Here is a 24883-nt window from a genome sequence, read left to right on the forward strand (position 1 = left end):
TTACATGAGCCTGGCAAATTTCCCCTTCACAAGGAAACCAAGAAACCCCAGATGTACGTTTCAGCCTTCATCTGCCTCATCAGTTGGAATCCCTCTAGTCACAAGAGAGCAATGAGGTCCATGTCTGGATCTATCTTTTCTCTTGGGGTTCACCAAAGGGTAAAATATCATGCAAAACAAACATGAGATGCCCAACCAAGAACGAACAGCTGCTTCATAGCCTGTCCCACCGTGCGTGCCTGCTTGGGAATTTCTCAAGTTTTTTTTATATTCTTTGAAATTAACAATTGTCCTACATGATAAACAGGTTTTTACCCTGAGATTTGGATTGGTTTTTCACACTGTGGTTTAGAGCAAGTAACCCTGAACAAGTTTAATCTCTGTATTTTATAACACATATTATTTAAAAAGTATCAACAAAAGCTAAGCATAAATCCCATATATCATGTTAATGAGTATGAATTGTATACAGATAGGTAGACGTTGACACCTTTTATTGGGCCATCATAGAAAAAGTTGTACAGTTACATAAACTTTTGGGACCTCAGATGTCTTACATTGATAAATCCACTTTTCACATAGTAGTGTACTATGTGTTGTCATGTGACATGCTTCTGTGCAATTTATTAAATAAAAAACAAAAATGAAAGCATATAACATGTAACTGATAATCTAATCTGAAAATAGTAATGTGGATTTAATGCCAACGAAGCACTGGTACCTAGTGGATTTTGTTTTTCAATTGTTGAATAAACCTTAATTAGTAAGCAGCTACCCTCTTATAAACACTTAAGATGCACATAAAATGTCATAGAATGTCATTTACCAAGATATGTGATTGTAAATGAATGTCAAAATGCTGCAATAAGTCAGTTAAAACTGTAAAATGTTTAATTTAAGCTGTCCTTAATGAACCCACACACTGCCACAGTCAACTTGCGCCACCATGTGTCCCTTGTCATTGGACAGTATTTGTCATGACACACAAGATAAGAAAAAGTATTTTAGTTTTCTCCTTGTGTATTGGTCACAATGCACGTTTGATTTATATTTGTTACATTGTATCTTCTTTTTGCAATGATCTTTTAAAAGAAAGCAGATTAAGCACAGTAAAATAAGATTCTATCTGGTTTTTAATGCTATCTATTTTATGGGCCTACCTACAGGCCACCTCTGATTTAAAGGGTTACATTTAGCAAAACCATGGGCCAATAATCTGGAAAAGTGTAAACAAAAGACACCCACCCCACCTCCTTACTGAAAGAAACATGCAATACAGAGCATTTTCTTGAAAGACAGAGGTTCCCCAGAGCAAACAGAGAAAGGTTTGCATAGAGCACACCTGTCAAAAGTCTGGACTTTCCCAGAGCAGTCCTGTCCTGTCATTTGTAAGCCTAAACACTTACAAATGAGCTCCAAACTACCCAGTATGTGTACTGGGTAGCCTAGAGCTCAATGCTGCAGGGTCATACAGAGTGCCAAAATTATCCAAAAATAAAAATGTATCTTGCCCTGATTTGAAAAGCACCCTATATTCCTATATCATTTTCATTTATTTTAAGTTTTACATTTTATTAGATATTTATTTCCTTCATTTTTTATTTTATTTTTTCTATCACCTAACCCTAACTAGATAATTCCCCGCTAACTAACTAATTACCCAATATAGATTACAAATTTTATACAAAAATTTACACTTTATATTTAGATAAAACAAAAAAATAGTAAATCACAGTGAGGAGAGAGACAGACTAAATCCCTGTTTACAAGCACCTGTTACCATTTAACTGTATCCATGCATGTGATTGAATGTAGCAGTGATCACATACACAAAAGTGATCTACTGTAGGCCGACCTCTCGTGTTGTGACCATGTGATTGCGACGATGTGGAACCATTGTTTACAGATGACGCACAAGATATTTCATTGGCCCTCTAGGGACATCATTTCATGACACACCTGGAACATTATTGGTCATGGAGGTGTTAAAATTTACAACATTCTTGCCTCATTGATTTAACATTGTAAGGAAGGTGTATAAATGTGCTATCAATTTGTCAAATTTGTCAATTTGTCAAATCACACAAGAAATTGTAATGAAACATACGTATGAAATGTAAAGAATATGATATTTTTATGTTAAAGTGTAAGCTAAAACATGGCTTTGTTAAGAACTGTATTATAATGTTTATAAAGCAATAGATTAAGAGATGTTTTTTTACATTTTTAGTGAAAAAAATTATCTCAAAAAATTCTCTCCGACATATTGAAGATTGTCATATTAAACATTTACATTTGTAAAACTTAGTAGGTCATCTTTATAGGCATTACCATCTGCGGAAACAATTTAAGGCAACAGTGCTTGATTTTATGTTCTTTGGCTGTTATATAATGTGTGCTGTTTCTCACTGGGAGAACAATTTAAAAATTCCACATGCTGTTTACAATTATTATCATGTAATTAAATCCTTTTTTCATTGCAGGAAAGAGTCAAACATGGTAAAACAGAGAGTTGTGCTTGGTGATAATTTTCCATGTGCTACATGAACATTATATAGATTATTATCTAATAAAGATTATAAAGAACAGTATACATAAATAAGTGTTGAAAAAAGCATCAGAAAAAGCAAGCAGGGTTGTATAGCAAGAGGCATTAATAACAGGAAGGGAGAGGTGGTTCTGTCACTTTACAGATCTCTGGTAAGACCTTACCTAGAATATTGTGTACAGTTCTGGAGACCCCATCTGCAGGAGTGAGTTCAGAGGTGGGTTACTAGAATGGTAAATGTTTTGGATGAAAATTATGAGGAAAGACTAAGTGATCTCAACATGTATAGCTTGGAGGAGAGGAGAGATGTGATAGAAACATTTAAGTAATAAGAGGATTTAAAAAAGTACAGGAAGGAAGTTTATTCCAAAGGAGGATGAGCGCTACAACAAGTGATCATAATCTAAAACTTGAAGGTCTGCGGTTTAGATGTAATAATGTAAGTGAGTTTTAGTTCACAGAGAGGGTGCTGAATGAATGGAACCTCCTTTTCAGAAGTGATAGAGGCTAATACAGTGAGGGAAATTAGGCATGCATAGGACATAAATAAAGCTATTCTTAAACTAAGACAAGACTAACAACTAATTAAGGTCTGCGTCTTTATATCAGGAAAATGGGCAGACTAGATGGTTCTTATCTGCCGTCAAATTCTATGTTTCTATAAATAATACAGTCTTAAGTGAGTCACAACACACATAGTAATTTTCTCCCGGCTGTAAGGATATGTCTTTAGTGTAAATGTTTTGTAAAATTCCTTTCCTAGTAGCCTTAAAAAGTACTTTGAGAATGTACTTAATATGAAATATCATGTATTGATTTCTGGACATGCTGGGCATGAAGAGGCAGCACTGGCACTTTAAGGCCGGTGGGTGGATATGACAGGCCACATATGTTTTTATGCTCACATAGGAGAAACACAAACTTGCATGCATCTTGCAACATTAGACAAAAAATTACCCCTGGACTGCATTTACTTAATAAAAAAGAAAGAGTTAAAAAATGTACTCTTTTTTTACCAAGGACTCAACAATACCCCCCTACATTTCAATGTCATTAATTATACTACAAGTTACTGAACAAATTGTATTGATCAAATGTCACTTATAGTGTCTGTTGCCACCTGTTAAGGGCATTTAGGACCTGGCTAACCACAAAAATAAATTACTACTTAGTAAACAGGGCAAAGAATATTTCGTTATTTTGATATAGATGCAAAAATTAATTTCTTTTGACTCATATCTCCCTTATGTTTGACCTTACATCTGTCATGCACAAGCTTATTAGCAAGAAGAGATTGTTAACGCTGCACCTCAGGTATAGCAGATGTTTTGATTCTGGTTAAAGGGCAAAAAAGCCATACAATGCCTAACTTCTATTTTACATTTTTTTCTGTGACGCACAAATTTTGATATTAGGCCTAATATTTTCATAATTTTTTATTCTTCACTTGTATCTGGTGTTCTGTAATGTATAAAACAATAAACGGATGATCCAATAATACATTAAATATAATATAATGCCAATAACATTACATAAAAACAATAGTGAAGCTATATTTACACCAGCTTATCCATGTGCATTAGTTATATTCACAATACAATTCCTGTCTTCAGTTTAATTGCCATGTAAAAACTTGAATAACTGAGTGTTATGACAATTTAATGATCCAGAGATAAAAGAAATACATTTTTCTTAATATATTAAAAATATTTTTAGAACATATAATTTACCACGTTTACCATTTTTTTCTCGCCATCTTCACTTAAATATGAAACCAGGTAAATGCCTTTTAAACAGTGTAACTCTGTGCATTTCTGTGCATTTCTGTATTATTCAGTTGTATTGCGGTAACTATTCTGGTGAAACCTGGACTTCTTTGGAAGTACAACGTAAGATCAAAGAAAGAGAGATAGAAACACCGGCACTCCATGAAGACGAAATGATCAAAAATAAATATAGGGGTCTATTCACTAAGTTGTGTCTACATGAGAGGTGGCTAAAAATGCAAGTTTGTTGGACAAAAGTCTCTCTTTCAAAATATTTTTTTTATGTATTTATTTTTAAAGCGCACTATATCACTTTATGTTTGATTTTATGGTAATATATGTGATTGAGGGAAGCACATTGATGTTGGTGCTGCTATTATACATTAGAGGCACTGGTATATTTCATTTTTTGTTATCTGTGCCCCCCACCATCCTCTCCCTACCCATTAGGCTGTGGTGAGGGTTAAAGTACTTGCAGAAAGCCCTTTAGAGTTTCCTTCCCCTTCCCTCCAACAACAAGTTGTGGGATGGAGGAAGATGCTTTTCAAATAATATTAAAAGCATTTATAAAAAGCTCTAACAACCCCTACCTCTATGTTCCCCGGGTGCAGGTGTCTATCAAAACTCTGTGTACCAGTAGGGTGAAGAGTTTAAATCACTGTCCATCCCCTTGGCGCTTACAGAGTGCAAGCTGTGTAAAAAAAAACATTTCCCTTACCTTTCGATGGCCCATCCAGCGATGATCTGTGAAGGTATTGAGTCCTTATGTTTCGCCTTTTGAAGAGGGCCATCCAAAAATAAAATAAAACATTTGTCTCCAAGAACAATGGAAGCAGGTTTTAAAATATTTTCACAACTGATTTTAGTGACTATTTTTACATTGTTGCTATATAGACAAATCGATCAGCCATAACATTATGTCCACCTGCCTAATATTGTGTAGATCCCCTTTTTCCACCAAAACAGCCCTGAGCCATCGAGGCATGGACTCCACTAGACCTCTAAAGATGTGCTGAAGATAGCAGCAGATCCTTTAAGTCCTCCAAGTTGCGAGGTCTCCATGGATCAGACTTGTTTGTCCTGCACATCCCATAGATGCTCAATTGGATTGAGCTCTGGTGAATTTGGAGGCCAAGCAGTAGCGTACCTAGCGGGATGCCGCTCATCAGGGGGGTGCCACCATGCCTGCACCCCTCCAGAGACGGACAGTTATGTCTACCGCTAGAGGAGCAGGCTCAGTTGTGGAGATCAAGGATCTCCCTCTAACCGGCTTAAAGCCAATCCAGGGTGCAGGAGGTCTGTTAATGCAACTGATGCTGTGCATCGGGATTTGATGTCATATCCCGGCGCACAACACTGGAGCCGCACCCACCGCCTTTCGCGTTTACTGAACCGGAAGGAGACAGAAGAAAAAGAGCCAAGAGGAAGAATTAAGAGGAGGAGGTAAAGTAACTGTAGCGGGAAAAGTGACAGTGACAGAGGAAAGGTAAGAAAGAATTCAGTGAGAGTCAGAGTGAATGTTTGTGAATGAGTGTGTGTGAGATAGCATGGATGTGTAAGTGTGTGAGGGGGAGAGCATGGCATAGGGAGGCTGTAGCCTCACTTCTACCATGCCCAGGTTCCAGCATGTACTGGCTGCCTGGGCATGATAGGAGTGTGATTTCTGTTAGCAATTATATATAAATTGCCTAAAAAAGGCCTAAATATTGTTATTGATTTTTTTTATCCAATTTTGGTGTGTTAACCACACTTTTATTAAAAGTAAGTAACACTCCAAAATTGGAAAGAAAAATTCAATAACAATACTAATATATATATATATGATTGTTAACAGCAATCACACTTGTCCTACCATGCCCAGGCAACCAGTACATGCTAGAACCTGGCCATGATAGGAATGTGATTGCTCTTAACAATTTATATATATATATATATATATATATATATATATATATATATATATAATATTGTTACTTGAAAAATGTTGTCCAATTTTGGTGTGTTAATAAAAGTTTTTTTATTTTTTTTTTAAAGGTGGGGGGGTCATTTTTGGTTTCGGCCAAGTGAATGCTGAATTTTCGGTTTCAGTCCAGAATTTTCTTTTCGGTGCATTCCTATGATATACTAAGCCAGACACTGAAGTGCTAGGCCTACACCACATCAATGTTTGGCTTAGTTTATAGTGATAGGGGTTATGCTGCATTATTGTCAATGTCTGGCTCAATATATAGTGATAGGTGTTATGCTGTACCACCATCAATATCTGCCTCAGTATATCAGGATAACAGTTATGCTGTACCACTGTCAATGTGTGCCTCAATATATAATGATAACAGTTATGCTGTACCCCCGTCAATGTGTGACTCGGTATATAATGATAACAGTTATGCTGTACCACCCTCAATGTCTGTGCCAGTATATTATGATAGAAACTATGCAGTTTTAAAGTGTGTGGGGGGGGCACATACAGGATCCGCCCCAGGTGCCAAATACTCTAGGTATGTCCCTGAGGCCAAGTCAACATTTGAACTCATTGTGTTCCTCAAACCACTCATGAACCATTTTTGCTTTGTGGCAGGGAGCATTATCCTGCCATCAGGGAATACTATGTTTATGAAAGGGTGTACATGGTCTGCAACAATGCTTAGGTAGGTGCTACGTGTCAAAGTAACACCAACATGAATGGCAGGACCCAAGGTTTCCCAGTACAACATTGCCCAAAGCATCACACTGCCTCCACCAGCTTGTCTTCTTCCCATAGTCCATGTGTTCTCAAGGTAAGTGACATACACGCGCCCGGCCATCCACGTGATGGAAAAGAAAACGCGTTTCATCAGACTATTGCTCTGTGGTCCAGTTGTTATGCCACCCATTTTGACCTGCGATAGTCTATGAGACTAGATTCCTTGTCATTTTGGCATCATAGGTTTTGGTTCATAGGTATATCTACAGTATAATATGTAATACCGTTACCTTTATGCTGTTAGCCAGATCCTGGTTTTAGTTGCTATAGTAACAGTCTGGGAGCTCCGCCAACTTTTAACGATTGTAAACATTCTGCAACAATGTACAAACATTAATGGAGTACACTATGCCAGAAAGAAAGATAGATATTCTCCACTTAAAACTTTCAACAAGTACATAACTGTGAAAACAACATTATTTTACCATTATACATAATATTTTATGTGGGAAATGCCCTCAACAAGACAAACAAAAACAGTACAAAGTGTGTTGTTTTGTATGTCACCATGTCAAAATGAGAAAATGGCATTGACAGACATCATACATTTTAAGTTTTATTGGATGAGGACCTATTTTGAAACAACTTATTAGTTCAAAGTAATGACCTAAAACCAAACAATACTAACATCTGCAGCAAATGTTAAAAGCTATTAACAGCTTGTACAGTCAGGAAACTGTACAATTAAATATATAACTTTTACAATCAAAGAAATTTGTGAGGCGTACAAATTCTGTAATTGCCTGCTCTAAAACTGGAGCAAACAAAAAAATAAAAAAAATAAAAAATATATATATATATAAGACCTGCGTAACTAACTAACACAGCATGTCTTGGCATTGTTTTCAAACAGAAGAGCTCATTCGTGGCTTTAACGGCTTTTTAAAGCTAAAGTAACAGCAACTTTTAACACAGCAACTGCCTTACAGGGTATTTCTACACTAACACTGAGTCTTGTGGCAAAAGGTGACAAAACATGCATTACTGATTAATTTCCTGTCCTGAGTTTAGTTTAATTCTCTATAGTACGTATCGTACAAATGTCATTACCAGGCAATGAATAATGTAATAGGCAGGATATAATCATAGAAACACAGAGAACATAAAAAGTTAAAATCTCCGTTCTCTGTTGTACAGCGGGTTTTACGCAGTAAGCGCCATATCATGGATTCCTTTAGTAAAATGTACTAAGTAATGTTCAGGAAAGTGACGTATCCCCTTTAAGTTAATAGGGTTTAGCCCTCCAGGGTATGCCTTTGAATGATTATGGCTGTCCCCACTAAAGGCTGAGCACAGCTAGCACAGTATGTTTTATTTCACAATTGTAGGTTCCTCCACATAAATTCAATTTATTTATTTATGTGTTTATTTATTTTGCAACAGAAGTCTAAAAAGAGCTGTAACATCTGTGATTCATAAAACAAATTGCTCTTCATTAGACAGGTCTTGTGTTTCCTGACCCTAGTACTGATGCAGCAAACAAAATGTAATATTAGCTCTTAGCTGTAAGACATCCAGACGTTATTTAGAGGCAGACTGTAATGATTTTTCCCGCTATACTGTTATCATGGATTGTTTTGCTTGTAATAGAGGACATGTTGTTTTAACTATTTTAATAAGTAATTGTTGTCTAATTTGTTTGACGCTATAAAAATAAAAGATAATAATAATAATGATATACATTTTAACTTCTAAGTCACACTTCACTTTGTAGGGGTTTTATTCAAATGCAACAAATATAATATAGTACTTTTTTAATCTGTTCCTAAATACCCCATTGCACAGAAGTAAGGAATGTGATGATGCTATATAAAACAATAAATAATAATAAATATTCTTCTTTTGCACTATTTATATGTTTTAAAAGTTCTTTATTATCTTTGAGTTTTTATGCTTGTTATCTCCCTGATCAGCTGCCCATTTTAATTTACCACTCTGTCTGTTATTAATTCACCATTTTCTGCCATTTGCCATAGCAACCTAATATCTGAGGAGTTAATTTAGTTCTCATCTCAGCTGTGGCTTTATAAATCTATCTAAAATACATTAAGGGTGGCATCACAGATTCCAGATCAAAAATGGAAGAGTAGGGCAATCTATTGAGAAGTAAAAACAAAATTGATTTAAACTGATACCCTGGTTCTCAGTGGTGAAACATGAATCTGGACATATATAAAATTTACAAAATTTTTTTCTCCCATGTTTATATATTTCAAATTTTCTCGGCACTGAAAGGGCTTTATAGGTCAAGGTCAGAAGCTTGAATTTGATTCTGGAAGGTACGAGAAGACAATGGAACAAGTGGCATAGTGGAGCAGGAAATGCGGAACGGTAACAGGGAAAGATCAATCTAGCTGTAGTGTTGAGAATGGATTGGAGTGGTGAAAGGCAGGAGAGGGGGATACCAGTTAGTATGGAGTTGCAATAGTCCAGATGGGATATCACAAGGGAGTGGATTAGTACGTTGGTTGTTTCTTGTATGAATTTGCAAATCCAGAAAACACTTTTCAGATGAAGGAGGCAGGATTTGGTAAGAGACTGGATGTGAGGGATGAAGGAGAGAACAGAGTCAAGTGTGACACCAAGACAGTAACTTGGTCAGTTGTTTGGATGGGGGGGTTGTCAACAGTGATAGAGATGTCAGGAGTTGTGGACGGAGGAGATGGCAGAATAACCATAAACTCAGTCTTTAAAACAGAAAGACTCTGTGAGGCAAATTAGAAGAGAGGGTGAACGGTCGGGAGAAGAGATAGAGATTAGAGTGTCCTCTGTGTATAGGTGGTATATAAGTTGTCCAAGTGAAGACGTGTAGATAGAGAAGAGTAGAGGGTCAAAAACTGAGCCCCGAGGAACACCAAAAGATAGCGGTAGCGCAGAGAGGCAAGTTCCAATAGTTAAGCCCTATTGTCACATCTGACGATCTGTGGCACGGTACTATATTGCCCTCAATCACATAGACACAGGCAGGCAAGGTGGGACAAGGCTACATGCTAAACTGTATCCATTAATTTAATTTTAATGATCAGTTTTTTTACATCAAAATGTATAGTACATTTACAGCAAAACACATTCATCCTAATCTACTTTGATGCTCAGCATTACTTACATAAACAACGTTTGATATTGCAGTGTTCACATATACTGTTTATAGCTTTTAAAATAATTTTTTTTATTGTGATGCATTCCGTTCTCTGTTTGTTGGTATGTATTTTTTTATACTCCATCATTAATATTCTTGCATAAACAAAGTCCTAACTATAGACAGCCCTTCAAGCATTATTTCCTAAAACAATACCCTGTGTGACAATAAAACCTTTACAAAATTAATAAGTAGGCACACACCAGAGTTCCCTGCAGCAATGAGGGACATATAATTAGTTTACAAGAAGATCTGTTGTGAGCCTTTTAATTAAAGAAAATTAAACCATCATGCTAATTGTTCTTTCTTTGCACTGAGACAAATCAGTAATCTTGATTTTCACCTCCTTGATTAAAACGTATACATTTTGGATTGAAAATGATACGTGGAAAAGCAGGGTCAGATTTCTAACACCGATATTTCTTGCAATAATACAAATGTCACTCTTTTGGGTGGGTTGTAAGCTCATGTCCCCATTTATGCAGGGACACTGCTTATTTGGAGCCCAAATCACTGTGTTCTTCTTTCATTTCCCTTTTTTAGGTCCCAGAAAGTTTGATGGGTATGAGTTTGTTTGCTGGGTTTTAGTGTTCTAGGAATCTAAAACAAAATAACTCAACAAAATAGTCACAAATGGGGCAAATAAAATGACTTGATAAAGAACCATCTATATGCCTTTAACAAATCACCTTAAACAATGCCCCTCTTTAACCATTTAACATGTTTGGAGGTATGCAAAATGGAAAACTTCAGCATCTGTACTGGTTTTGCCCCTTTGTGAAAATGTGTGTATGGCAGCATTATATACATGTATACATTTTTAACATGTTTAATATTTGACACTTGAAGAATTAGGGTATGTCAGATACATTGCGAGAAGTAGTATGTTAATCTGTTATTGAACAGATCCTAAAAACAATAGAACAGAATGTGTTTTTCAGGTGATGGGTCTGTGTAAACAAAGTTTTTTGCTATCATTGTAGCCCATGTATCTTGAGTCAAAATATATTAATTTCTTTTTATACACTGATGATTTTCTGTTACATAGTTACATAGTTCATAAGGTTGAAAAAAGACCTAAGTCCATCAAGTTCAACCCTTCTACCTAACCTTCCTATTCTTGATCCAAAAGAAGGCAAAAAAAACCCTAATTAAGCTACTTCGAATTCTGCCATCAGGGGAAAAAAAAATTCCTTCTTGACTCCAAGAGGCAATCGGATTTCTCCTTGGATCAAGAAGCTCTAAAATATTAATGTTGTTCTATTTATATCCCTGTATGTCATGTCTTTCTAAGAAAGTATCGAGGCCCCTTTTGAAGGCATCTAGTGTATTGGATAACACTACCTCCCTTGGAAGAGAATTCCATACATTAATTGTCCTCACTGTAAAGAATCCCTTCCTTCCCTTCGTCTATGAAACCTGCACTCTTCCAGTCTCAGAGGGTGGCCTCTTGTTCTTTGTATATTTCTGTTAATGAACAGGTCACTGAAGAGCTCTTTATATTGGCCCTGCATATATTTATATAATGTTATCATATCCCCTCTGAGACACCGTTTTTCCAGTGTATATAATTTTAACTTTTTTAGTCTCTCTTCATAACTAGTATCTCCCAATCCCTTTATTAATTTCGTAGCCCTCCTTTGCACTTTTTCTAATTCCATAATGTCCTTTTTAAGGACCGGTGCCCAGAATTGTACCACATATTCAAGGTGAGGTCTTACCAATGACCTGTAAAGAGGCAAGATGATATCCTCCTCCCTTGAATCAATACCTCTTTTTATGCATGCCAAAACCGTATTGGCCCTCGCAGCTGCTTGCTGGCATTGCGCACTGTTGTCAAGTCGTTATTCCTAAATCCTTCTCATTGGTAGCTTCCCCCAAGGATATTCCATTTAAAGAATAGGTTGCATTTTTATTATTTTTACCATAATGCATAACTTTGCATTTCTCTATATTGAACCTCATCTGCCACTTGCACGCCCAGTCCCCAACTCTGTCTAAATCTTCTTGAAGAAACATCAAGAGTTGTCTGAATTACCCGGCCTAATTTTGATAATAAATAAATTAAAAAGAAGAGGACAGCCAAACCCAGGTCTATATTTTTACTAACTTCTTCATAGAATGCTAATAGGTTGGTTTGACAAGACCGGTCTTTCACAAATCCATGTTGAATACTACTAATTGGATTATGGATCAATATATGATCTTGAATGTATACCTTTAGCAACCCTTCAAATAATTTCCCCACTACCGATGTTAAGCTTACTGGCCTGTAATTGCCCGGTTGCGATTTTGATCCCTTTTTAAATATGGGCACAACATCTGCCTTGTGCCAATCTAATGGAACTATGCCCGAGCTGAAAGAATCCCTAAAGATTAGTAATAATGGCTGGGCCAGAATTATGCTTAGTTCCTTCAGTACCCTTGGGTGTATACCATCCAGTCCAGGGGCCTTGTCTACCTTAATAGTATTTAATTGCTTGAGCACTTTTTCCTGTGTCAGCCAATCCCATGTTTGCTGCAACGGTTCCTTAAAATTAGCCAGCAGGGGTTTCGTCATTGGTTCTTCCTTGGTATAAACAGAAGAAAAAAAAGCATTTAAGATGTCGGCTTTCTCTCTGTCCTCACTAACCAAATTTCCAGTTTCAGATAATAACGTACCAACATTCTGTGAAAAAAATTTCTTGGGATTGGTTTTACTTTCCTTGGCAATAAGTTTCTCATTTTCTAGTTTAGCCATTTTAATCTCCTTTTTGCAGGCTTTTTTGGCATCTTTGTATGCCATAAATGATACTACCGACCCCTCGCTTTTATAATGCTTAAATGCCAATTGTTTATTCCTTATTTCCTGTTTTGCTTTCCAGGTAAGCCACATTGGTTTTGCTTTGTTTCTTTTGTATTTGTTTCCCATAGGTATATATTGGGATGTGTAACTTTGTAATATGTGCTTAAAGGTATTCCATTTGTCCTATGTGTTTAACCCAGAGAACAATCCATCCCAGTCTTTACATTCCATGGTGGACCTTAGCCTGTCAAAGTTTGCCCTTCTGAAATTAAGTGTTTTGGTAGAGCAGTTACCCATTTGCTTTTTGGAACTAATCTTAAATGAAACCATGTTATGGTCACTATTTCCCAAGTGTTCTCTTACTTTAATGTTTGAGATAAGTTCCTCATTGTTAGTTATTACTAGATCTAGACAGGCATCCATTCTGGTTGGGGTCTCTGCTAATTGCGACATAAATTGGTCATTAAGCAGGTTCAGAAACTTGCTGCCCTTAGTTGAACAAGTTCCACTATTCCAATCTATATCTGGGTAATTAAAATCTCCCATGATCAAAACTTCATTTCTATTTGCAGCCTTTTCAATTTGAAATAGCAGCTGATCTTCCCCTCATTGCTAATGTTGGGTGGCTTGTAGCATACACCCACAAGTAGTGTATGACTCTTTTTACTATCTAGGTTAATCTCTACCCACAGCGTCTCCACATTACTACTGTCATCATGCACATCTTCCTTAATACTGGGCTTAAGTTTAGGGTTTGCATATAAACAAATCCCTCCCCCTTTTCTATTTACTTTGTCCCTTCTAAAAAGTGAATATCCTTGTAAGTTTACTGACCAGTCATGTGTATCATCCCACCACGTTTCCGTGATACCGATCAAGTCATATTGTTCATTACTTACCAATATTTCCAGCTCACCCATTTTGTTTGCCAAGCTTCTCGCATTTGCTAAAAGACATTTAAGGTTACTACCCATTTCTGGTGTAACAGTTGACAAATAATTCTTGACAGCAGGTTTTGTACTATACAACACCATATTGTCTGTGCTAACCCCACCAGTGCTCTCACCCCCTTTACCCATAGCTAGACCCCCTAGTAACTTATATCCATTCTAAAGAGGAATAACAGGACAGGGGGGTAGTTCTTTTTGATTTAGTCATGTGACACACTTAACGAAGCACTATAATTCAGTTCTTGAAATGTGCATACTATAATGAATTGAGGTTTTTTATATTAAAAGCATTAAAATGCTCTTTGTTTAAATTTGGTCTTTTGTACTACTTGTACAAATTTCCAGGCACTAGTTAAAAGTAAACACATTTTCAATCAGCAGTGTTCAGAATAATATATTATTATAAATGTTAAATAAAGTTGCTTAAATAGAGTAAACACACACATTTTTGAGGCACGCCATGACTTTATAATAAAAATTATCCACTACATGTTAATAAATGAGTGCTTACAAAAGCCAAAGTACATTTCTGACCAATTAATTCATTGTTCCTTCATTGGAAACCATCTGAAGATGATGTAATCAGTTGTGGTTAATGTCTTTATTATCTAAAATGTCCCATAACTCATGTATGTGTGTATTTGGAGCAGTGCAAATATTAGTTTAACCCAATGGTTGTCAACTCTGCGCCTCAAGTGCTGCAAATAGACCACAAAGACAGATACATAAAATTCTGTTTGTGGCTCTCTAGACTTGGGGTTGAACACTACTATATCGAAACTGCCCCTAAACCATCAGGAATATGCCTCAAATTATGCTTTAACCCTTTCTTTACTACAAGTATTTTGTACTTAATTCAACACATTCTATGCCATCAATTTTTCGCAAAGGCATAGTACATCAAGAAGGTTATAAGGGGTTAAAAATTTAAGAAAATGTAAAAGTTTAGATAATGTGAGAAAAAGGTTCTGTCTTGGTAGGCTTTCCTTGAAAATTGGGTAAAAAATTTAAAATTTATTCTAGATGGTAATACATCATGTATAATCTATAAGATCTTGACCCTACTCATTCTTATCCAGGTGTCGAGGCATTTTTGTTTCTCATTACTAGTGGAATCTTTAACTTCCCTTCTGCCTTAAGGCCATAATCTTCACAAGTGCAAAGCATTTATTCATAATACGTAAAATAAGAGGACCTTGCCAGCACATTACTTATATAAAACTTCATCCTTTGCTCTGTAATCTATCATTGGATTGTAGTAGCATTTCTTTCAATTGATCCACCATTTAGAAATGGTGGAAAGTATCCTTTCTCCAACTGCTATAACGATGTTCTTCCCTTTTTCTGGCAAGGTACTACTGATACCGTGGCATAAAATACAACAGTTATTTGTAACATTTAAAAGTTAAACATCAAAAATGTACTTGGGATGTTACATAGTTTGGAAAACAATATAAAGTGAATATACAATATAAAGTAGTAAGTGAAATTCAATTCAACTCTAAGAAATTATTTAGGATTGACCCAGAAGAAGGCATCCCCCACAACCTTTTTATTTTCCAGCCATAGCCGCTCATGCCCCAATGGAGAAAGATAGAAAAAATACTCTATGATACCAAAGTCAATCTTACCACACCCTAAAAATAAATCCCTATTTATATAAATTTATAACATGCAAGTTTAGGGACAGAACCACTTTAAAATAGCATTTGTAACAAATGCATGCCTGAACACTCTAAGAAAACGTCTATTAATTCCTATCCACAAAAGGATTATTAAAATAAGGGACAGTGGGTGTCACAACCAGCTCTGGTCAGGAGCTCTAAACCTCTGACATCATTTACCCCTGCAACTCCATCTACATTGCTTATCATTTCTTAACCCTACACTTTCCTTTTCTATACATCGTTACAGCTGCTTACATTGGTGATATGCAGTTAAATTCCAGAAATATTGGTTCTTTTTTATCTTTTTTTATTTATAAAAAAAAACATATACAAAGATACAAAATATCATATTCATAAATATGCAGTTGCAATTCATAAATTTCATTAGGATCTTTATCGTATAATATATTTTACTACTGCAAGTCTGAAGTTAATAACAGAAACAATACTAAACAATAATATACATACACTCCCACACTAAGATTCATATTGTTCAGTTGTTTTATATTAATATGAAGAAGCCAAGGGAGCCTGCAATTAAAATAAATGAATTAGCAAGTATTTTGTCCATGGGGCCCAGCTTTCTTTTTAAACTTCATATTTCCCTAGTGCTTCCACTCTTCCATAGAGAAGTTTCTATTCAACAAATTTTCCCAGTTACAAAATGAAAGGTATTTATCAAATGTTTCTATTTAATTTAATAATCTGATTGCTCTAAAAACCCTTTTACGTTTGTGAAAGATAGTTGTAAAGTTCATTATAGTATGCGTCCTTTTTTTTTTTAGATAGTTTTTAATTCTAATATACTTAAAAAAGATCCTTAGTAGTCAATCCAAACTTAAATGCTAAAGAAGAGGGATAATAGATTGCTGAATCATAAAGTCGGCGAATAACGTTATCCAGAAATATTTTGACACTGATCGGCTGTTTACCCAAATAAATAACGACTATGGATTTAAAGTGCAATTTCAGATTTAATCTGAGGGTATTTATATCCAAATTGGAAGAAGGGTTAGGAATTACAGCTCTTTAACCCCTTCAATCCCAGGGGTTTTTGGTACCTCAAAGCCCAGAGCAATTTTGCCATTTTTGGGGTATGTCAGTTTAGCGATGATTCTCTTTTCCTGTGAATAGTGTACCCATATAAACTATATATTGTTTTTTCAAGGAGAGATAGAGCTTTCGTTTGATACCATAGTTGGATGATTAGCTGAAAATTTAGAATGAGAAATTTAGTAAAAACTAGCAAAGATTAGAAAATTAAACTAATTTTTTTTTTACAGTTTCCCTCTGAATCCTCACAAAATTAGGTAAAGTGATGGAAAATCCCCTCCAAGTTTATCAATTCAGCTGTCCTGATTTCAGAAATACCTAATTTATATAGATTTTCCAGACTTTCCCAGCACCAGGGAGCATACTATAAGGTGTACAATTTTGTATAATTGTTATGCCTATGGCTTAACGGGTTTGGGGGTTGTGAACGGGGGCAGAAGGGTTATACTGGCTAGATGTTATGCTAGGGCAATGGGAAGTAAGGTTTTTTAATAATTTTTTTATTATCTTTTTTTATATCTTTTTTTATTTTTAATATATTATTTTTACACAGAAATGGTTAGAGCTCCTCCTAGGGACCTCCTGAACATGCCAGTGATGTCACAATGACATCACAGCTCACATTATAATTTTTTTTTGTATTATATATATTATTATTTTAATGATTTATTTAATATTATTTTTTAAATGAATTAACTTTTTTTTTTTCTGCTTTTCTCTTTCAGGACGGGAGGGGGAGTGAGAGAGATGGTTTCTCACTCCCCTTCCCGCGATCCCCCTGCACCGATCACACTGTGATCTCTATGCAGGTCCTCACAGACCTGCATAGAGATCGCAGTGTCTCTGCGCCTCATCGGAGGGCAGGATATCCCCGCAGGGGATATCCTGTCCTCCGATGACCTTCCGGGTTACATCAGCAGTGACGTAACCCGGAAGGGAATGCCCGATCGCGCGTTTGCAACTGCGCGATCGCGCGATCGGGCACTTTCAACCGTAACAGCTTACCGGCTTTCAGCTGCACGAAGGGCTGGACGTACCGGGACGTCCATAGGGGTTTCTTTGTGGGCGTTTTTTGGATGTCCCGGTACGTCTATAGGGGATTGAAGGGGTTAATATATATACAAGTAATTGGACAATACACTCAAAAGCTGTTTCATGGACATGTGTGGCCTATTCCTTCATCATTTATTTATCAATTAAGAAGGTAAAGGGTCTGGAGGTGATTCAAGGTGTGGCATTCGCATTTGGAAGCTGTTTTTGTGAACTCACAACTTGCGGTCAAAGGAGCTCTCAACACAAACACATCATACCTAGGCTGCAAAAAATATCCATCAGAGAGATAGCAGGAACATTAGGAGTGACCACATCAACAGTTTGGTACATTCTGAGAAAAAAAAACATCGCACTGTGAGCTCTGCAACACAAAAAGGCTTAGACGTTCACTGAAGACAACAGTGGTGAATGACCATAGAATCTTGTGACAGAATGACCTGTCATACAGAGCCCCCAAGCAGGGGCGGGCTGGGCCGGGGGGCAGAGGGGCAATTGCCCCCCAGGCCGCCCGAAATCTAATCTAAACGGTCGCTGGGTGCTAATGCCGCCGGCCGGCGCTACTTTAATAATTTTTTTTTAAATTTTATATGGCTATTAAATGAAAAAAAAAAAGTATTAAAGCAGCGCCGGCCGGCGGCATCAGCACCCAGCAGCCGTTTAGATAAGTTTTCCAGCAATCTGATGGCCACATAGTGATGGGAGCAGCGTGAGGGGTGAAAGCTCCGCCCCCTCGCACTCAGACTGCTGGAGCAGCGGATGTTGTGTCACTGACATCCTGTATACATAGACAACGGTCTGTTGCTACCAGGGGATGGAGGTCTAGATGAAACTCCCCAAAAGTGGAAGTAGAAGGTTAGTAAACCAATTTATTTTTGTACAAGCTATATAATATTTTTTTTGTATTCGTTAAAAACCAAAAAATAGGTATGTGTGCGTGTATGTAAGTGTGTCCCCAGTGTCACTTCTGTCCCCAATCAGCCCCCCAGTGTCGCCTCTGTCCCCAATCAGCCTCTCCCAGTGTCACCTCTGTCCTCTTTCGACCCCTCATGTCCTTGCTGTCCCCATTCAGCTCCCCAGTGTCACCTCTGTTCCCAATCAGCCCCTCCCAGTGTCATCTCTGTCCCCAATCATACCCTCCCAGTGTCGTCTCTGTCCCCCTTCAGCCCCCTTGTCATTGCTGTCCCCATTCAGCTCTTCAGTGTCAGCTCTGTCCCCAATCAGCCCAGGGGAGGGCTGGCAGCCTAAGGCCTGGGGGGCAAGTCAAGTGAAGTGGCTCCGCCCCCTCGCACTCACCTTTCACCCCTCACGCTGCTCCCATCACTATGCAGCCATCAGACTGCTGGAAAACTGATCTAAACGGCCGCTGGGTGCTGATGCCACCGGCCGGAGCTACTTTAATCCTTTTTTTAATTTATTTAATATGCCGGATCGGCTTGCTATATTAAAAATAAATAAATAAAGTATTAAAGTAGCGCCGGCCGGCAGCATCAGGACCAAGCGGCCGTTTAGATTAGATTTCCAACAATCTGATGGCCGCAATAGTGATGGGAGCAGCGTGAGGGGTGAAAGGTGAGTGCGAGGGGGCAGAAGCTTTCACCCCTCACGCTGCTTCCATCACTTGGCGGCCATCGCATACGGCCGCTGGGTGCTGATGCCGCCGGCCGGTGCTGCTTTAATACTATTTTTTTTTCCATTTAATAGCCGATCCGGCTTGCCATATTAAATTTAAAAAAAAAGTATTAAAGTAGCCCTGGCCGGCGGCATCAGCACCCAGCGGCCGTTTAGATTAGATTTCGATCGGCCTGGGGGGAAATTGCCCCCCGGCCCAGCCCGCCCCTGAGTCAGCCCACTTTAAGGTATGATCCTGGTAGGGTAGTCATATTAGCTTTTAAAATTTTTCTGCTGCTGTGTACTATACTTCCCATAATCCTCAGCGTGTATCATGGGGGGCATTTAACTGGCTGAGCATCAGGGGGACATTAGGTTTTGCGCTTTTTTTACCATCCTTTGTTGCTATTAAATTTACTTATGTTGAACCACATTTGAATCATATTTGTATTTTTATAATGAATATGCGTTCAGGAAAAGATGGGCATGTATGGTGGGCTGATTTGTGGCACAACGGGCCACTTCACTTGACTTGCCCCCCAGGCCTTAGGCTGCCAGCCCTACCCTGCCCCCAAGGTACTCAGAGATGGCTCCAGCCTGGCTGTCAAACAAAGATAGCACAGGTAGGAACTCCATTGTTTAACTAAACCTACAAATAGGATTGCTCCCAGGAGGGATTAAAGGTTGGGTTATCTATATATATATATATATATATATATATATATGTAGTTCTGTGGATATTTGAGGCTATGTTTTACAACAATAAAATGTTATATCTTGCTGTACTCAATTGAAGGTAGTTGTGTCTACTTATTGGGTACACATGGCAGGGTTCCAAGGTGTGCATGCTGACTGGTGCTGGAAGTGATTTCGAGGACACCAGGAGGATACATCTGGATGATCTCTGGGAGTTACTACAGCTCTCTTGGTGAACCCGTTACAGATCTTTTCCATAGTAACAAACAAAAACCCTTCACAACATACAGCCAAGTGACGAACACTCTCCAGGAGGTAGCCATATCATTATCCAAGTCTACCATAAAGAAAGTTTTCAAGAGAGCAAATACAGAGGGTTCACCACAAGGTGCAAACCATTCATAAGGCTCAAGAATAGAAAGCCCAGGTTAGACTTTGCCAAAAAAAAACATCTAAAAAAGCATTCGTTGGACAGATTAAACTAAGATCAACCTGTACCAGAATGATGGGAAGAAAAAAGTATGGAGAAGGCTTGGAATGGCTCATGATCTGAAGCATACCACATCCTGTGTAAATTATGGTGGAGACAGTATGTTGACCAACAAACAAACAACAACTGAAGACAGCTGCAGTAAAGGCCTGGCAAAGGATTCTCAACAAAGCATTAAAAATAAAAAATGTATTTATGGTTGTGTTGATTTGTCCAATTATATTTGGACTGTGTATGAAAATAGTTCCTCAAGTTCCTCATACCGACTTGAGGAAGCCCACGGGCAAAATGCGTATCCGTGACTGGGGAGAGGACACTTGAGTATTAATTTTAACACTGAGTTTTAATAATATATTTATGTTGTATATGAATATTAAACATACTTTAAGACTATAAGCTGTGCATTTTATACTCACCTACCCCATCCTTTGCTTTGCTGTCCAAACTGTTTACCCTAAAGGGAGAGTGCTTTTGGTTTCAAAATTCATTTTTGATTTTGATTGTTCCAATATTTTGATAATGTGATGTATAAGGTAAGAGTAGCATGCTGTCTGATAATGTTACATTGATACTGTTAACTTGGTAATTAAGTTTTATATGGTACTAAGCGATCCCATGATGATCAATTTTAATCAATATCTCTAATTTATATTTTAGGAATTTGTCATGATTGTTGTGTTTGGTTTGGAGTATATTATTCGTATATGGTCTGCTGGTTGCTGCTGCCGGTACCGAGGATGGCAGGGAAGGTTAAGGTTTGCCAGGAAACCATTTTGTGTAATAGGTAAGTTTCCTCCTTGGAATGCATTTAGGGCAAGGCCACAAATGTATGTATTTTTTAAATTTCATGTACAATAAATGCTATTAATGAATTTTCAGTAACATAATCACAAAATACAAGGAGAACACAACAAAATGTAAATGAAATATAGTAGTAACAGTAAACTAAGGTACCAAAAAAAGGGGTGATTTACCTGTAAATCTTCAAAATACCTACAAAACAAGAAAAAAAGAATTCCATTTGAGTCATGAAGATTGGATTACTAAGAATCTAAGTATTTACTTACATTTGGCCTATATTCTCAAGAATAGTTTTAGTTTAAAAACTTAAGTGTGTGTAATCCAAACTAATTAATTTTATTGTATAATAACCTTTTTAACTTAGGCATATTAATATGCTGATGCTCTTTTTATCTATGTGATGACTAAGTGTTTTCTAAGCATTATGTGGTGATATAAAATGAATATTATTTTTCAAAAAACAATAAAAAGGAGATTTTAATTATACATTGAATTGTTCATTAAAAATGTAAGCAGGACCATACCACAGAGCATGCATAGAAAACAACTAATCAGTAAAAAGCTGTATATTGGGAAACAGTGGCCTGAACTGCAAAAGTTGAGGAGGTCATAAGAAGATGCCAAACACATTTGAACTGCCAACATTTTTCTGGCCAAATAATAGTTGTGGTTTAGTGTATGTTTTCTTATCAAAACAATACCCTTGCCAATCAAGTAAATGGAAAAGTGCTTGGGAACAACCACCTGATGTCAACCTATTTGCAAAGCAGGTGCTAAGAAAAGATACTAGCTCATGATACGTGTACCTGCACTGAAGGTGCTGACAGGAGAAAGTATTTGTAGTGATAACAACAGCGGTCAGTGGTCTGGCTAATGGAACACTTAAGCATAATGTGGTCTTCTGTAAGTTTACAACTGTCAACATAATTTATATGCACGATATACACAATTCACCAAATTCTGTGTGTTTATATATATATATATATATATATATATATATATATATATATATATATATATATATATATATATATCATTATACAAGTTGAAATGAAAATCCAAATCCAAACATTAGCTTAATTTGCCCTGGTTTCATGAAAACCAAATATTAATACCTTTTCCAGAAGTTGTTTGATGTCAGTGGCAAATGACCATTCATGACAGTTATAAAATAAGAATGCATATTTAGTGTGACATTATCATCCCATTTCATTTTAGGAACACATTTAACATGTAGTACTCACTGTCACAGCACAGTGATTACTGTTCCTTAATGGCTCCTGGAAAAAAGGAAGCAAACCATTTCCAGATGCCATTTTCGAGAATTTATGCAATTATGTCTACTTTGGTGAATGAATGCCTAAATATGAGCAATATGCCTAAGTAATTCTGGAGTCAAATCTTTATCAATTCTTTTCTAGATATCATTGTTCTCATAGCATCAGTGGCAGTTGTTTCTGCTGGAACTCAGGGTAACATTTTTGCAACATCAGCACTTCGGAGTCTTCGATTCCTACAGATACTACGTATGGTGCGCATGGATCGGAGAGGAGGAACATGGAAATTACTAGGGTCTGTGGTTTATGCACACAGCAAGGTAAACCATATTTGTTTAACCTCCCAAACCTATAGTGTTTTAAATAACATCTATGCGCGTTAATGATTTTTAGGGCTCATAAAATGCATTGTGATACCATGGAATGTCATGCCTTTAAGGACGCAGCACTCCTCCATATTCTTCCTAACTGCCTCACTACTTCTTCCTCTAGCATGCTTTGGCAGGATAGATTGAGACTATTTTTCTTTATAGGTTATGGGAGGAGTTGAGAGGGTGGGTTAGAGTAGAGTTAGTTTTACAAATAAAAAAAAAATTACAGTGAAACAATTCACATATACATTGGATAGGCATTAATCAGGCTATCCGGAATCCATGACAAGACCAAGGACTTAGTAATGTTTGTGGTTTTTACTCAAGGTAGAAATGGGCAGAATAGATGGTTTTATGGTTTGATTTCAAAATTGGCAGTTTCATGTCTGCAATCAAACTGTATGTTTCCAAATAAAACATTTAAAAATATATATATATACCTCACCACATATGTTATATTTTATTTCTTGGTGTAATCTGATGATCTGTCTATTCCTGCACCTTTTCTTGGAAGAGGGTTGCTTTTTACATCTATTGTTTTGGGGTGTTCATTTTAGTTTATTGCGGTAAATGTATTTTAGGGGTATTTTTTGTGCTCTGCTAGGTGTGTTTATTATGCTATTTTTCTAATTAAATGAGTCATACATTAAATATAGTAGCTAAAGAGAAAAGCACAAATGAAAAACACAAATGGAGACATTAAATAATGCAAACAAAGACATAACAAGAGTGGCCACTCTTGAGTATGAAGGTGTTAAAACAATCAGTAATGAAGTATGAAAGCTATACTTTAATACTATGCAATATTTAGCTGTATGGCTGACTTTAGTTACATGTGCAACTTCTATGTATTTTACATACAGGAACTCATAACAGCTTGGTATATAGGATTCCTAGTTCTCATTTTTTCATCCTTCCTTGTGTATCTGGTGGAAAAAGAAGGAAACTCTGAATTTCAAACATATGCAGATGCCTTATGGTGGGGTACGGTAAGTAACATTAATGACACATTTCAGTAATGCACTGTTTGAGGAGAGTGTTACTTGCAATAGAAACAATATGTAATTGATTTATAGCAAACTACCAGAAGTAACCATTAATTATACTGTATAAATGAATAGCTCATCACTCTGTGATATTACATTAATGGGAACCTTTAAGTAGGTGGTTTTATTCATTACTTTTCATCATCATACCCACTTTAAAAAGAAGAAAAAAGAAAACCACTATAAGTGATTTAAATGTAATTGCATTACAATTACACTTTTTTCACATGAAATGTACTTGATAATAAAGTACACTGTATGACTCTCTTATGTGCAATGTTTTTTTCCTTTCTAAATATATGTCAACTGGTTGACATAACAAAAGTGTTACTGACGATAGCTTATTGCAAGTATAATGCATTATTTCTTTAAAAAAGGTACAGAGTTGGTTTATGCAAACACATAGGTAATAATTAGCTGTGTGTTGCTAGCAAACCAGCATACCAGGGCACCGCTATGGGGGCCTAGAGGGGGCGGAAAGGTAGAGTGTTTCAGTGGGCAAACCTCAAAGGAAGATCCTTAGTCTACAGTATACTCCAGGTACAACAAGTGAGGCACTGCTAGGCTTTATAGGGTTCCAAAACTCTTAAAAGTCTGCACAGAAGTTGCTGCAAGCTATCCCATTCAGTGTTATAACAGAACAAACATGTTTCACTTTCCAGCAACTAACAGTAACCAAGTAATCAAGTGTTTAAAAAAGAGAAGCTTAGTTTTATGATACATTAATGAACATGTGCTTGACCGGTTTAAAGAAGGAGTAACTTTTAAAGGAAACACATAACTGTGTTCCCAGCCTCCTCACACCTTGAGTGCCCCTATGTGAAACACCCTACAGCATTGGTTAGCTTCACTCATTCTACTTTGGTTGCACATTAGCAAGCTGAAGCTGA

The 24883-nt window shown here is 36.9% G+C and overlaps 1 protein-coding gene across 5 annotated transcripts in view; it reads left to right on the plus strand.

The window, feature by feature from the left end:
* Nucleotides 1-24883, plus strand: part of LOC149302383 (potassium voltage-gated channel subfamily KQT member 5-like) — a 274371-nt gene that overhangs the window by 176157 nt on the left and 73331 nt on the right. For all 5 annotated transcript variants that reach the window (XM_089482467.1, XM_089482463.1, XM_089482466.1 and 2 more), the window contains exons 3-5: nucleotides 21156-21282; nucleotides 22721-22896; nucleotides 23811-23936. In XM_089482467.1, the coding sequence (XP_089338593.1) occupies nucleotides 21156-21282; nucleotides 22721-22896; nucleotides 23811-23936 (429 nt within the window). The remainder of the gene's footprint in view (nucleotides 1-21155; nucleotides 21283-22720; nucleotides 22897-23810; nucleotides 23937-24883) is intronic.

The sequence above is a fragment of the Sceloporus occidentalis genome, unplaced genomic scaffold (assembly GCF_023333645.1).
Source record: "Sceloporus occidentalis isolate IW3139 unplaced genomic scaffold, rSceOcc1.0.p SCAF_19, whole genome shotgun sequence".
Classification (NCBI taxonomy): Eukaryota; Metazoa; Chordata; class Lepidosauria; order Squamata; family Phrynosomatidae; genus Sceloporus; species Sceloporus occidentalis.